General features: G+C 54.2%; 1 protein-coding gene across 1 annotated transcript; it reads right to left on the bottom strand.

The window, feature by feature from the left end:
- Positions 1-216: 216 nt before the first annotated feature.
- Positions 217-14,149, bottom strand: MOGAT2 (monoacylglycerol O-acyltransferase 2). The gene is made up of 6 exons (XM_047752782.1): positions 14,000-14,149; positions 9,233-9,411; positions 3,694-3,898; positions 3,208-3,382; positions 2,379-2,581; positions 217-1,164 (listed from the first exon to the last, which is right to left on the bottom strand). Exons 1-6 carry the CDS (start codon positions 14,088-14,090, stop codon positions 1,010-1,012), a joined length of 1,008 nt encoding a protein of 335 aa, XP_047608738.1. The 5' UTR covers positions 14,091-14,149; the 3' UTR covers positions 217-1,009.
- Between the last annotated feature and the right edge of the window lie 1,434 nt (positions 14,150-15,583).

The raw sequence follows: 15,583 nt of genomic DNA, 5'->3' as shown, positions 1-15,583 counted from the left end.
CCCCTCCCCCATCTGCCCTCCTGGTGCCCTAAGACTGATGGTCACCTTGTAGTCCACCCAGGCCAGGTTCCCACCTCTGGCCTTTGCTCAGACCTTTGCCCTTCCGACTGGGGCGCTGCTGTTGGGCAGCTCAGCCTCTGTCCTCCAGGCAGGTTGCTTCATGCAGCATCCACAGTGTTTGGGTGGCCCTTCATAGTCTCCTAGGTAAAATTCAAATTTCTTGTACTGACATTTATGGAGACCCCCATTTTGTACCAAGGTCAAGGATGAAGTTACAAAGGATAAGTAGGAGCTGCATCATAGAGCTCTCAGCCTGTGACATCAGAACAGAGACCAGAGGTCATCTTAGTCAGGGGAAACTGAGGCTCAGAGGGACAGCAAAGTGTTCTGCCCAAGGTCATTCAGCCAGTGACAAGCCCAGTTGTCCTTCTCCCGTTCCGGGCCCCTCTGAATACCTCTCCAGGGCTCAGGGGACTCAGAGAGTCAAAGGCGCCCAGGGCGAGTGCAGGGGCTTCATGGCCACGCCCTCCTCTCCAGCTAGGGAGGAGGGGGCGGGACAGAAGGGAGCAGGATGAGGGAGCTTGCAGGAGAAAGGGCTGCAGTGCAGCTGGTGGCTTCCTCTGTGCTGTTGCTTCAGTCAGCGGAAGACAAACCTGGTCTTTGAGGCTGCTCTTTTTCCTGCCCACCGAGTGACAGGACCACAGAGGACAGAGACCCCAGACACCATTCTCTCCTGGCATCTCTCCCATTTCTCACGTGGGCAGAGCAGGGTGTGGGCTTCATGCTCCAGACTCACAGCAGGAGGGCAAGTGACCGATGCCCTCCTCTGGCACGCTGCCAGCTGGGACTCGGGGACGGCCTTGGGCTGGAAATCAGCACCGCAGTCCGTGAAGGCTCTGGGGATGGGTTCAGCAGACACCTCCTCCAGGAAGCCTCCTGGGACCACGGCTCTTCCCTCTGGGCTCCCTAATGCCAGTGCTGAGGAGGGCTGGGTGCCTCCCCCGGGCGCTCAGCAGAACTCCAAGTGTTGGTCGCTGGGGACGTTGTACTTGAGCTTGTGGGCTTCAAAGAGCCTGGACAGCTCCTTCAGGTAGCGCTGGTGCAGCCCGTCCACCTCCTCCTGCGAGGGATTCGGTGTCTTCTGCACCTCGATGGGCGTCCCCACTGCAAGAGACAGAGGTGGCTGGCGACCCAGAACGGGAACCACACGGGGGGCAGGAACCCTTGGAGCAGGTGCCCAAGGCCATGATCACGTGTGCAGGAAAGTGTTCTCACTGCCTCTTTTGCACTCTTTTTCAGGTGAAGGTTTCTAAGATGTCAGGGTAGATTCCAGATTTTGAGAGCGTAACCCGACCGCCGGCTGGTATATTCATGCATTAGCTCCATCAATCCTCCTAAGGATCCTATGGGGCTAGAACCTGCTATTACACCTGTTTGACAGGTGAGGCCGTGAGGCTGAGGGAGCTTGAGTGACTTGCTCAACGTCACATAGCCAGGAGGCATCATCAGTGGCAGGTTTGAAGCCCTGGGGATGTGCTGCTGACGTCCAGGACACGTGGGTCTGTGAGTCTGAATGTCCTGATCAGAAGTCACAGGATGGCTGGGAGGAGGCCGGTCCACAGCCCAAGCTGCCTTCTTCCCCCTCTGCCCCCGCATGGGCCTGCAGTGCCCCCCGTTCTAGACCGGAGTTGGGAAGCCTGATCTACCTCCTTCCACTGGCTCTGCCTCTTTGAGGAGACACCTGCCTTTCCATCGTCTCTTGGATAAGGCTCTGGAGGCAGCCCCTCTATGAATATTCATGAAAATATTGCTGAATCACCCAGGGAAAGTCCTGGTGGAGGCGCTGAAAAGTCCATACTTCACTAAGAAATGACTGGATGGTGGAGATGAACAGACCTCCCACAACAAGCTTTGCCATTGGCACCTACTTGGCATCCAAGCAGAAAGCAAATAAACGTCCAAACCGCTAAGTAGGCGGTGCTGTCTATGGATTAATCTAATGCCCATGAGTGTACAGGAAAATTTGGAAGTGGTCTATCTTCTCGGAGTCTCCGTTTGCCCTCAGTACAATGGGGATGGTAGTCCTGCCCCCAAGGTTGTTGGGGTAACTGAGCTGCTGCAGGTAAGGAGCCGGCACAGTGCCCGGCTCAGAGCAGGTGGCAGTGATCAGGAGTGACCCCTGTTCTTTGTGTCTGTTACAGCTCTCATGCCAGGCTGCCTGGCATTGGGGTTACCTGCCCGTGTGTCCGTTTCCCAGTTTAGAATGTGCGCTCCACGAGGTCCAGGATGGATCTGGCCCGTGTTCAAGTCCCCTTGTGCTCACAGCCCGGGCCCTGGCCCTGTAGCCCTCCCCACTCCCAGCCCGGGTCTTGGCTCACCCACGGTGGTGATGGGCCGGCGGTAGGGCAGAAAACCAAAGCTGTGCTGGAAGACACAACCGCGGCCATGGAAGAGCGGGAGGGAGATCCCCATGATCCTCTGTAGCCGGTCCTGGCCCCAGCGCAGCCAGGAGCCAGGTGAGTTCTCTACCTGGTCAAATATGTCATTCTCCCCAAAGGAGAAGATTGGCACCAGAGCCGCCCTGAGGACGACAGGAGAGAGGGCTTGTGGGCGGTACAAGAAGGCACAAGCTGGTCCCCTAGCTTCCCGCCGGGACCCAGGGACCAGGACTTGGGCAGAGCGCAGAGCCCTGGGCTGGATGTAGGAGGCCTCGGGTGTCCCCAGACCTGCCACAGCCTTGCTCCGTGACCACGGGCAGGTCCGGGCTCCTCCCAGGGCCACCACCCGACAGGGAGACCAGAATGCTTCAGGGAGTCCTCCCAGATTGCAAACCTCTGCAAGCTTTCTGGAAACATCTCTCCTGCCCAGCCAGCTTATGTTCCCAAGGATGCTTCAGGTAGGAGAAGAGCTCCTCGCTCTGCTCCCCACCTCCATTCTCCCAGGTCCTGTTGGTCTCAGAGCCAGTGTCAGCTTCGGGCGACCTGACCCTGCACACCTCGGCCCTTTGGTCACCGTGTTTCCCAGTGGAAACTCTTCCATGGATTAGGACATGAGACAGTCCACCTGTCCCCAAGGTAGAATCCTCTTTGTCAACGGACAGAGAGTCTCCCACCAAAACGGGGTCCGCCTCAGTCTCTGCCGTCTGTCCCCCAGATCACAATCCTTGCCGATCCCCACCCGAGCCAAGAGGCCCTCTCCCCCCGTTACCCGTGCCGCAGGGCGAGCCTGATGAAGCCCTTGCGGTTCCGAAGCACCAGCTTGTAGCTTCCAGGCCTGGCGTTCAGTGCCTCCTGGGCGCCACCTGTAATGATGCCCAGCAGGTTGCCACCTGTTTTCCTGCTCAGGATGTGAGCAGCGCTCTCCTTGTCTGATGCAACCAGCCCTGGGGAGAGAGGAAGTTGGTCAGGTGAGAGGGCTGGGACTGTAGAGGAGTCATCGCCTAGTCCCCACCCCTCACCCCCCCAGCTTCGAGGTCCCTGGAGACCAGGACTGGGTCGTGTCCCTCTTCCCAACCCCTCACCAAGCTCACTGCCGGACTGAGTTTGCTGGGAAGTGCTCCTGGGGTCTAGACTCCTTCCCCCCCGACACATGCTCTTGGAAGAAGTTCAGAACAGGTGACAGCCTCCCCAAAGGCCTCCCCTCCTCCATGCCTCCAGCCCTCCTCTTCCCCCACCCAGGGGTGGGAAGACTCACCCCCAGACATGATGTAATCCCTGAAGAAGGGGACCCGAAACCACAAGTTGAGCATCATCAGATGGGGGCGGATGCCGGGGAAGAGGGAGGAGAAGCCTGTGCTCTCGGTGCACAGGTTGGTAAAAGCTCCGGTCGCCAGGATGCCATGGGGGTGGAAGCCAGCAAGGTAGTTCCGGGAGGGGTCCAGCTCAGTGGTTTTGACCAGCTGCAGGGACACAAACTGGTGAATCAGGGCTGGACCTGGTTTCCACCCTGACTCTGTCCCCACCCGTGTGACCTTGGGCAAGCTGCTCCCTCTCTGAGCCTCAGGTTGTTATGAAGATGGAGATTTATATGTGAATGCATCCAGTGAGACCGTGATGCCATCTGTATCTCATACACACTGAAGGCTTTGGACATATTGCTTCCCTCTCTGGTTTTTCCTCTATCATCTATCAAATGAGGCTATCTGGCGCAGGCCCACCAACCTACTAGGACTGCTGAAAAGCTCAGGTCCATGAGCTCCCTGGAATCACCAAGGCTACAGGACAGGAGAATGACGATTGATACAGTTCGTGCACCATCAAAGGCCACACGGGGGCGCCAATAGGCTTAACTAGCCCTATTGTAACAAAACTCCATCCCAGAAAAATTGACATTTAGGACCTGGGAGTGAGATTGCAAGATATATAGGGGTGGATTCCTGTCAGGCTGAACAACGTGCAGACCTGGAGGCCATCCCTAGTCCGTCGACCCCTCTGCACAATGCCAGTGTCACCCCTGTGCCTCGCTGCTAGCCCCCTCCACGTGCCAGACTTTCACTGCCGGACAGTCACCTCTTTCACAGGCCTGGGCAGCTCTGCCTGGGCCTGGCCAGGCCTGCAGCATGGAGGGTGCAGCAGAGACCACCAGACATTGTACATGGAGGGGAGAGGAGAGCTGTCTGTCATTAGCAGCTTCCAGAGGACGTGTGATGAGGGTGGAGAGGGTGGAACTGACTTAACAAGTGCTGCTTCCGCCAGTTACTAGACAGGCTGTGATGTGCAAAGATTACTGCCTTGGGCAGCAATCGTGTGTCTCTTTGTCTGTGTGTGTGAGAGAGAGAGACTTAGCGCTTCCACACTCTGCTAGGAACAGCAGGCCCACCCTTTGCAGGGCCTTGTGCTCTGGGAGGCATATCCATCAGTTGGGAGGTCCTCAGGCCCCCCACCGCCCCAACAGGACTGGCCAAGCCCTGCAATTTGTGCTCCCTGGTGGGGGCAGCCCTTTCCATTCCTGCTCAGCTTTGCCTCCGTGAAAGTTCATCCTGTCACCAAGCTGAAACTTCCAGCTTGAGGATTCTCATTGCCTTTGGTACCCAGAGGCCTGGCTGCCAGCTCTCAGAGCAGCCTGGTGGGACCCAGGAGATAGCAACGGGGATCTGAGCCTATTCGCACCATCCAGGCTGAAAAGCCCCAGAGTGTGCTGAACTGCCCCTGGACTTGGTCTCTGCAAACCCCCACCTCCACTATACCCTCCGGTTTATCCTTGACTCTTTGCAGAAAGGCTGCAGTGGAGGGGTCGTTTCCTCCCAGACGAGGTGGAGGGGTCGTTTCCTCCCAGACGAGGACGAACCTCTTCTACTCTTGCAGTGGGGATTATTGGATGTGAAATTAAGCAGAGAAATTTCTGGTATTCTCATTGGGAAGGTGCTTCCTCAGAAACCCATCTCAGTGTGTTTCTTTAAAAACGTACCTATCTCCGTGCATGGAAGCACTTGCTTACAAATTCTCTTACTCGGCTAGTGGGAAGGTAATTTTCTACAAGTTCCCTAAAGGACAGGAGGCAATATGAATCATGACCGAAAAATATAAGTGATCTTTTAACCCAGCAACTCCACTGCTGAGGAAATTAACTACAGAATTTCTCATGCCTGTGCAAAATGACATCCGGACAAGATTATTAACTGAAGCATCATTTTTTTTTTGGTCTTTTCAGGGCCGCACCTGAGGCATATGGAAGTTCCCAGGCTAGGGGTCTAATCGGAGCTGTAGCTGCCAGCCTACACCACAGCCACAGCAACTCAGGATCCGAGCCGCGTCTTTGACCTACACCACAGCTCACGGCAATGCCCGATCCTTGACCCACTGAGCAAAGCCAGGGATCGAACCCATAACCTTGTGGTTCCTAATCAGATTCGTTAACCACTGAGCCATGGCGTGAACTCCTGAAGCATCTTTTTTTTTTCTTTTTGTCTTTCTAGGGCCACACCATGGCATATGGAGGTTCCCAGGCTAGGGGCCCAATCAGAGCTGCAGCCACCGGCCTATGCCACAGCCACAGCAATGCAGGATCTGAGTCACGTCTGCGACCTACACCACAGCTCACGGCAATGCCGGATCCTTAACCCACTGAGCGAGGCCAGGGACGGAATCCTTCCTCCGGGTTCGTTAACCGCTGAGTCATGATGGGAACTCCTGAAGCATCATTTTTTGTTAATACCGCAACTTGGCATCCACCCAAATGCCCAGCAACAGGGCCCATTTAGACAAACTATGAAACGTCCCCTCGCGGATCACTGTGCAGCCACAGGGACACAGCTTTTCCTGTCCTGAAAGGGGAAGATGGCCACGATCGCTGCTCAGGTGAAAGAGCAAGGGGTGTGACAAAGGGTGAAAATGTTACCACCTGTGCTGAGGAGGGCACCAGGAGGGGGCCACAGCTCTTCCGGGGGGAATGAGTGCCTAATTCTTCACCATAAGCTCTTTAGGACTCCTCTAGGGTGTGTTTAGAAAGTTCCAAGACCCAGAAGACAGTTTCCTAATTGGGCTTGAAATTCAGCACTAGATGCTAGTTGATGGAATCACAGAAAGAGCTGATGGGAGCTCAGGTATCCACGTGCATCTGACAGGGAGCACGGAGGCTCATCAATGCGGGGTAGCTCCAACCAAGTGGGAACTCCCTACCTTCGGGACACACGAAGATCCCTGCAGGGCTGGCGCTGTAAAGGTGTGTGGAAGAGCTGGAGGGTCTCCTGGGAGGTGGGGGGTCCAGAATCTGCAGTCTGCAATGCCGCCCCTTCAGGCTCCAGGCCCGGAACAGGTGAGTCAAAATGTGTCTCATCTCGCCCCCTGCAGGCCACATGGTGGTACTGCCCACCTTCTATAGGTGGCTATGCCACGGGCCTGCAGCGGACAACAATCCTAAATACTGTGCATGTGGAATTTCTGCAAATCAAGTCTAGCGTCCCGCCAGGATCAGGAGCGCTTGAGAAGTGCTCCTAGGGAGCTATCTGGCTGGGGGGCGATGGGCAGGTGGTGGATAAAACAGGAACAGCTGCTCAGCATCATTTTCTGCAACTGGCAACAGCTCCAAGTACAATAAGAGTCAGATGCTGTCCTTCGATGGCAGAAAGCCCCCTAGAGAGCTTCCAGGTGAAGAGCTCCAGTTTGGTGGAATGGCCTGCACTGGCCTCCATTACCTCATCCCTAAAATCCTCTCCATCTGCAGGTACGCCTTCTTCTTCAGTGACATGACCATCCAGAAGCTAGGCAGTGGCGAGCTGCTGGGCCCGCGCTTGCACTGTTCCCTTCGCAGGCCACCTCTCCTTCCCTGGTGGACTCAGGATTCAGCTCACAGGAAGGAGTGAATGCACAGAGCCAGCATCCACTAGGCTCCACCCAAGGCCAGAAACCGCTTATAGTTTTCTTTGGCTGGGTGGCTGACATCAACCCTCTAAGGCTACAGGCCATCCTTTCCCCTGGAAACACTGGCCTTCCTGCCCAGAAGAGCAGGCCTTGGCCTGGGGAGAGGAAGGAGGGATGGGCATTCAGAATCTCAATGCTCAGAGATCCTGGCGGTGGGGATGAGGGACTCTGCGCTCGAATCCCACGGATCCTCTCAGGACCATGACGAGGTCAGCAGGCTGGGAAGGCGCCCAGCAGAGGAAGCAGATGCGGCCCGTGAGGAAGACCACCTCCACCTGGGTGCTTCAGGGGAGCTCAGCACTGCCCACTTGCTCTGTCATTGAACATCTATCGCCCCCCATGAGCATGGAAGCTTCTGCCAGCCAACTCCCCCTCCCGACCCCCCATGCCCAGCCCTTTCCCTGCTGCCCTGCCCTGCTGATCCCACCCGTGCCCTTTGCCCAGGAGGCCCTGCTCACTGGTGCCAAAGGCTCCTGAACCCTGGTTGTTGCTCAGCCTTTGCTCATCCCTGCTGGGCCCTGAGATGCTCAGAAGGGAGCGAGGCAGAGGCTCTGCCTCTGCAGCTGAGTTCTCATGACTCAGACAAGTTGCTCAGAGCAACCCTCTCTGAGCCTGTTTCTTCCACTCTGTAGCCCTTTACCAACTGGATACCTAATTCCTGGAGGGCCAGGAAGAGTTGGGGCTCCCAGATGGGGTGGGAGGAAAAAACCCATGCCAGTGTGAAGGTCAGAGCAGCAGGACTAGGGGCTATCTGAATCCTTCTCAGCCTCTGCAGCCGTGCCCAAGTCTCCCCAGAGTCCCCAGTGATTCAGCAAAATAACACCAGCTACTAGTTTACTGAGAACCTCCAAAGTGCATCATTGACCCTCTTCTTGAATCCACACAACCCAGTGATAAATGTGGCATCGTCTCCACTTTACTACGAAGCTCAGAGAGACTGTATAACTCACCCAAGGTCACATGGCTGGTATGTTGCAGAACTGGTATTAGAACCTAGTCTGTTGAGCTTCAGGGGCCACACTCCATACATTTATTCTTCCCTGTCTGCAGAGGAGGGCCTCTTGCTCCTGCCTGGCACATCTCTGTCCCTACTTGTCTCCCCAGCCTCGTGCACCCAGCCAGTTGCCCAGTGCAGCTACTTACATCCAAGGGTTTAGTCTGTCTGGGATACAGGAAAAGGAGCCAAAAGTCAGTTCTTTCAAATTCAGTGGCCTGCATCACTCAGGACTGATCTTTGGGCCTGGGGTCAAGTATCCAAAGTGGCCATGAGATGCCCCAAGTCAGAGTCAGAGAGTCAAAAGCACTCAGGTGGAAGGGATCCGTGTGCTCACTGGATACACTTGGAACTGACATTCAGAACAGGGCAAGGCTTTATCCAAAGATGCACAGCATCACAGAGAGGAGGGTAGTATATAGAACCTGAGAACCAATTCAGGGCCTTCTCTCTTGCCCTTTGAATGCACAAACTTGGAAGCCAGTTAGAGAACTATATATTTGACCCTGGTCGTGCCTTTGTCCCTCTCTGGGTGTTAGTCTCCTCATCAAGTATGGGGCGACACGGTTTCTTTGGAACTTCAGTTTATTAGCTTCAGCCTCAAACCTGGGAGGCTGATGGGTTTATACCTGTGAGTTACATAGGTGTGCTGCACGCTATGGCCCACAGACGTCCTCCAAGCCCTAATCATTCATCCATCCTCCTATCAGCCCCCCATCTCTGAAGATGGGAAACCATGGCCAGACTGAAGACGGACGCTTCCCCAGGCCACACAGTGGTGGAAGCCCAGCTCCTGCCTGCCAGTCCAACATCCTGCTCTCACACATGGATACAGGGGGCACTACCGTCCTGGCCACACGCCAGCAGTCCCATTACTCACCGAGATGGGGAAATAGTTCTTCATGTACTTCCATACGCGCCAACACCTTATGGCCTCAGAGCGCCTGCCCCCCTGGTGTGGTGTGTCTCGGTCCAGGTACCACCAGGTCGCGTACAGGATACTGAAGGACCAGAATCTTGTGAACAAGAGGCCTATGAAGACTACAGTGCAAATCTGGGCTGGGGAAGGAAGCAGGAAGCATCAGCAGTCAGAGCTGTGTTGGAAGGAGCTCTCCCGAGGCTCAGCGCGCGCTGTTCCCTCCAGCCCTCGCCCTGGGAGGAAGGAGCCAGCCTCTCGTGCCTTCAAGGAGGACGGAACACAGCCCAACCAGGGTCACACTGGGAACCTCGATTTGAAGCCTTATTGACTCTGGTCTCCCCCCTCCATCTCCCTCTCTGTCCAGGTAAGTGGTCTGATCCTCCATAAGTGACTGAACGAACTATTTCTAGTTTCCGTCCTTTGGGACCTCAGAGAAAAGGAGCCATTCCTTCTGCCCAGCCCTCATTCTGTCCATTCTCTGACCATCTTTCCATAGACAAACCCTGCCAGGTCCCTCTCTACCTAAAGTCCTCCCATGGCTTTCTCATAACTTGAGGCACGTCGCAAGCAGCTCAGCCTGGCATCCAGGCTCCCCATGGAAGGCCCCAGCACCCCCCTCCTCCAGCCTCACTCACCTACCTGCACCCCAAGCTCCGGCCACACGAGAATGCTCGGTGTTCCTACAACTCTTGTGCTCCTCAGTCTCTTGGTTCTAGCTCACGCTGTTTCCTCAGCCTGCCATGCCCTTCGCTGCTGAAGGAGGCAGGAAGAGGCTGGCTGGCTCATGGGTCAGGGGTACAGCACGGCCCTCACCAGGCCCGGTAAAGAATTCCCCCTGACCTTTGACTCTGGGTCCCCAGCCACAGGCTAGTCTTGGCTTCAGTCCAGGGTCAGGTGGTCTGTTGGGGCTGAACCTAAGCTGTTGCCAGTGGAGCCTCCTTCCTAGAGAATACTGCTCCCTCCCCATCCCATGCCTTCCACGTAACACCATGCACTCAAAGTCTTAAAAGAAGGTCGGCTTCCACTTGTATTCCATTTGGAAGTATGGTAGCCTGGGCTGTCATTCCTGGCAGCCTACCAGGAGGAGGGGACATTTGACTCGGTCTGAAGAGTAATAATTCATAATCCAAAAAGAAGTAGGTTGAGACTCACAGATGTACACTTAACACAGAGCTCTTCTGATGTGCCAGATGCTAATGGTTCAGCCACGAATGCTAGACAGAAATTCTCACCCTCTTGGAGTTCACTTTCCAGTGTTGTGTTTGGAGCACTTTGTTTTGTTTGGGTAAAATATACATAACATACATTTAATCCAGTACCCTTTTAATTACACAGTTCCGTGGCACGAAATTCATTCACATTGCTGTGCAGCCATCAGGAGCATGCATTTCTAGAACACTTCACTTTCCCAAACCGAACCTCCATACCCATTAGGCAATAACTCCCTTGTCCCCTTCCCCCAGCCTCTGCCTGCCACCAGTCTCTTTTCTGTCTCTATTAATTTACTATTTTAAAAACCTCGTGGAGTCCCCATTGTGGCTCAGTGAGTTAAGAACCTAATGAGTATCCACGAGAATATGACATTCACTGTGTTGAGGTATGTTTCCTCTATACCCTCTTTGGTAAGAGTTTTTATCATGAATGGATGTTGGAGTATGTCAAATGTTTTTCTGCATCTATTAAGATGATCGGGTGGTTTTTGACTTTTCTTTTGTTAACATGGGGTGTGACGTTCATTGATTTGCGTATGTTGAACCATCCTTGTGAGCTTGGGGTGAATCCCACTTGGTTGTGGTGTATGATCTTTTTTATATGTTGTTGGATTTGGTTGGCTAAAATTTTGTGGGGGGATTTTTGTGTCTATATTCATCCAAGATATTTGCCTATAGTTTTCTTTTTTGGTAGTATCTTTGTCTGGCTTTGATATTAGGAATATGGGTTCAATCCCTGGCCTTGCTCAGGTGGTTAAGGATCTGGCACTGACCCAAGTGGATGCAGTGTGGCTGTGGCTGTGGCTAGCCTGGGAACCTCCAGATGCCACAGGGTGTGGCCCTAAAAAGACAAAAACCAAACACACAACAAGCAAACAAACACCTTGAAAGGGAAAGTTGTAGAAGAGTGTGCATAAAATGCCATTATTTGCATGAAAAAGGACACACCCCTATAGGTGGGTTCTCCAGCTTAGAGGATGAAAGGACTCTGCTGATCAGGAGGAGGAGGTATAAGCAAGGAGATAAGGAAGCCTGGCCGTGGGCTTAGATTTCATTTTTTTTACATAGCAAATAGTTAATGTGAAAGAATTATCAGTAACTCCAGTTAGGGCTCTCTGCCCTTGGGCAAAATCAAAAGTCTATATTGGTCGCTCCCACTTTCAGAAAACCTGCTCTAAAAAAATTAAGCCGAGTTGTTCATCGTGGCTCCCTGGAGGGTAGGACTTGAGGAAGTCTTTCAGTTTGGGGATACAAATTTCACTTCCATGGGTTACAACAGCATGTATGGTTTTGTAACTAACACAGTATGTAAAGGTTAGAAAAAAACCCTCGCAAGAAGCAACTACTTGCATTTGACAGAAAGACATCCCCCAATACACCACTGCCCTCACCCTGGGCGCACCCTTTAACTCCTGTCGGTGCCCAAAACCTACATAGAGTATCTTTTTTAGTCCTTTAGGAAGGGAGACACTTTCTTTCACATCAGAATCCCAAGGGGGACAAAAGGTACTACTCCATTTTTCAGAGGCCCCGAGAGGGTGTGCACATTGGTTAAAGTCACACAGCAAGCTAGCAGGATGGGCCCTGGCATCGGATTCTACTGTTTTGGCTACATCTCGCTCCCAACATTAAATCATTCAACAAACCTCTATTGAATTCAATTCTTCTAGAAGCTGGACTTGGAATTGAGAACAAGACCAACTATTTGAAATGACCTTACCTTCTTGTGCGAGTGTGAGCTATAAAAAAAAATTTTTTTTTTGGTTTTTTTTTGCCTTTTCTAGGGCCGCTTCCGCAGTATATGGAGGTTCCTGGGCTAGGGGTCTAATCAGAGCCACAGCAACGCAGGATCCAAGCCATGTCTGTGACCTACACCACAGCTCATGGCCACGCCAGGTCCTTAGCCCACTGAGCTAGGCCAGGGATTGAACCCGCAACCTCATGGTTCCTAGTCGGATTCGTTAACCACTGAGCCATGACGGAAACTCCAAAATTGTGTTGTTGTTGTTTTTGTTTGGGTTTTTTTTTTTTTGGCCACATCAGAGACATGTGCAAGTTACCAGACCAGGGATCAAACCCGTACCACAGCTGTAACCAGAGCCACAGCAGGGACAACACTGGATCCTTAACCCACTGAGCCACAAGGGAACTCCAGAGTGTGAGTTATACAGAAGAGATAAAGCAGCAGTAATGAAGTAACTCAGGGGAGGGTATCTGGATCTGGGCCTGAGTCCCAGGGACAGGTCCTAGTCCGCCTCTCAGGCTCATCTTTGCCCCTCCCCCAAGGGCCTGCTCTAGGTCCGCATGTGTGGTCTTTACACAGACACACACACAGACACACAGACACACACACACACACACACACACACACACTCTGCCTCCCCGCAAGCCCTCACTCTCCCGCTAGCCTTCAAACCCTGCCCTGTGGACCCATCTCCTAACTGTCTCTGGAAGGAGGCCCCTGCTCTCCACCCACTGCCGGCCTCCCTAGAGTAATTTTTTTCTTAAAGGGCCAGATTGTAAATATCTTAGATACGGCTACTCAAGAGGCAACTTGCAGGATATTACATAGGCACATCATCGTTTAAATTATGCAACCATTTAAAAAGTAAAAACCTTTCTTGGCTCATGGGCTGTATGAATGGTGAAAACAATCAGTAGGCTGGATGTGGCCCATGAGGCATAATTTGGTGACCCCTCTTCTGGACTGTGACTGCTTTCTGCCATCCGTCTAGCCCCATACACCAATGGAGCAGGTCCCCTGACTGCAGCCACAAAGACCTATACTACACAGATTGCATCTTGTCACCCCTGTAGCTAAAGCCTTCCGGGGTCTCTCTTTGTCCCCAGGATAAGGGACAAAGTCAAAACTCATGCTCCTGGGGCCAGGGGGGCCAGATCCCTTTTCTCAGCTGCCCTCCCTCTAGGTCCAGGCTCAGGGCCCCGTGACCTCCCTGCACTGCTCCTGACAGTTCCAGGCACTGGGGCTGGGCTGGGGGTGGGCGCGGCCAGGTAGACACACTCCTGCTGGCAAAGATCATCCGATGCCACCTGGGCAAGATGTCCCTCTTCCCTGGGATCCCCAGGCCTCAGGCGCCCTGACTCTGAGCCCTTGATCCAGGAGCCAGGGCACTTTCCACCTGCCCTGAGAGGGTTCCCCTGCTCCCCTGCACACCTCCTCCCACACCCTCAGCCCTCTCGGCTCCCTCTGTCTCCCTCCCTTTCTTCCTTTGGCTGTAGGAGGTGCCCAGGCCTATAGCCTTGGGCATTTAAGGCACTTAGCTTCTCTGCTCCTGTGTGTCCTGAGGATAACCAGGGATATTGTTCATGTTTGTGTGAGTGCATGAAATGGCTATTGACCAGCCTGTAAAGACTGTGGCCACGTTTCAAAGCCAGTGTAGTGGCATCGGTTTGCAGCCTGAACACCAGCCCCAGAGGCAGCAGTTTCTACCCAGGCTGGTGCCCCCAGATGAAGGATCCCATGGTCTCCCCTCCTCCTCAGCCCAGCCCGCCTTACCCAGGGCCAGGAAGGAGAAGACCCACTGCAGGACCGCCAAGGTCTGCAGCCTGCGTTCCCATGGCACGGACAAGGGTGCCAGCTTCACCATGCCGGCTCCTTGGCTGACTCCAGAAGGTCCTCTGAGCTCTCTTGTGGTCTGAGGCACCTCCCAGCTTTTGTTGCTTCCAGAGGTTGAGTAAGCTTTAGTGGTCGGGAGGAGGGTGCCCCACCCCCCCACCCCCACCCCCGGGCCAGCCCAAGGCCTCCCCGTCTCCACCCTGTTGGGACCTGTTTCCTAGGAGAAACCTTTGAACCCACCTGCCCTGGAGCCAGCTGAAGGAGGGAGGGAGAGATGGACATTCGCCTCCTCAAGCGATACCTTATCTGCCAGATCACCTTTCTCTGATCGCTTGAATCTTGCCCTCACTGGGTAGGTGAAGCCCCAAATATGGGGCAGTCCTGTTCTCTGCCTATCTACCCAATGACCTGGCTCCAAAATTTGCTTTCTCTTTCCTGCCCTGTCCGCTGTTCCCCAGAACAAATGCCCGGTAACAGCTCCCATCCAAGAGTCCCTTGGAATTCCCGTGGCACTGCAGCAGAGACAAATCCGACTAGTATCCATGAGCACGCGGGTTCCCTGGACTCACTCAGTGGGTTAAAGATCCAGCATTGCTGTGAGCTGCAGTATAGGTCACAGACCCGGCTTGGATCCGGTGTTGCTGTGTTACGGCAGCTGCCCAGCAGCCCCGCAGCCGCAGTGCGTCAGCTCTAGCGACAGCCCTGTGGCTGGAGTGAACCAGCTCCAGCAGCTCTGCGGCTGCAGTGTATCCACTCTTTTTACCCAGCGAGAAGCCAGGCGAGCACTTGGAGAGTTGGAGAACTCAGGTTTATTATGCCAGCGGGCTCAGAGGAGGTCACTCTTCGGAGTCTGAGCCCCGAAGAAGGGTTTCACAAGGCTTTGATGGGCTACCTCTCCATGCTTGGAGGATGGGAGTGAGGTCAGGCAAGGTAGTAGATTTGGAAGCAAGTTTATAGAAGCAGATGTGGGGGGGCGGGGGAGTTGGGGTGGTGGCTGGACTTTGCTTAGTCATCATGGCCAGGGTCTGTCCTTTCTACCTTTTTATTGGGATACTTTCTCCTACAGCTGTGGCTGTGCTGTAGGCCGGCAGCTGTAGCGCCGATTCGACCCCTAGCCTGGGAAATTCCATATGCTGCAGGTATGGCCCTAAAAAAATAATCAATCAATTAATCAAAGAAATGAGGTTGCCCCAACTGTGACACAGATCACAGCTGTGGCTCAGACTTGATTCCTGGCCTAGAACTTCTATCTGCCCTGAGTGGAGGGAGGAATCCCTTGGCCCCACCCTCTCCTCCGCCTCCCTCCCTCTCCCTAGGCTCCCCTGCACAGCAGGACTCCTGGAAGAGCCCCTGCATTCCCCACGCCCCTCCCCTCCCCTCCCCTTCGGGCCTCCCTCCCCCCCACTTCAGATCCACTGCTCCCAGGAGCTGCCCTGGGCAACTTCACACCCGGCCACCGCCCCGCTGCTTCAGCCAGTGGTCCCTGCCCAGCTCTCATCCTGACGTCTCAGCAGCCTTCGACCC

The sequence above is a fragment of the Phacochoerus africanus genome, chromosome 11, assembly GCF_016906955.1.
Source record: "Phacochoerus africanus isolate WHEZ1 chromosome 11, ROS_Pafr_v1, whole genome shotgun sequence".
Taxonomy (NCBI): domain Eukaryota; kingdom Metazoa; phylum Chordata; class Mammalia; order Artiodactyla; family Suidae; genus Phacochoerus; species Phacochoerus africanus.
The sequence above is the reverse complement of the archived record's forward strand: the minus strand, read 5'-3'. Positions and strand labels throughout refer to the sequence as shown.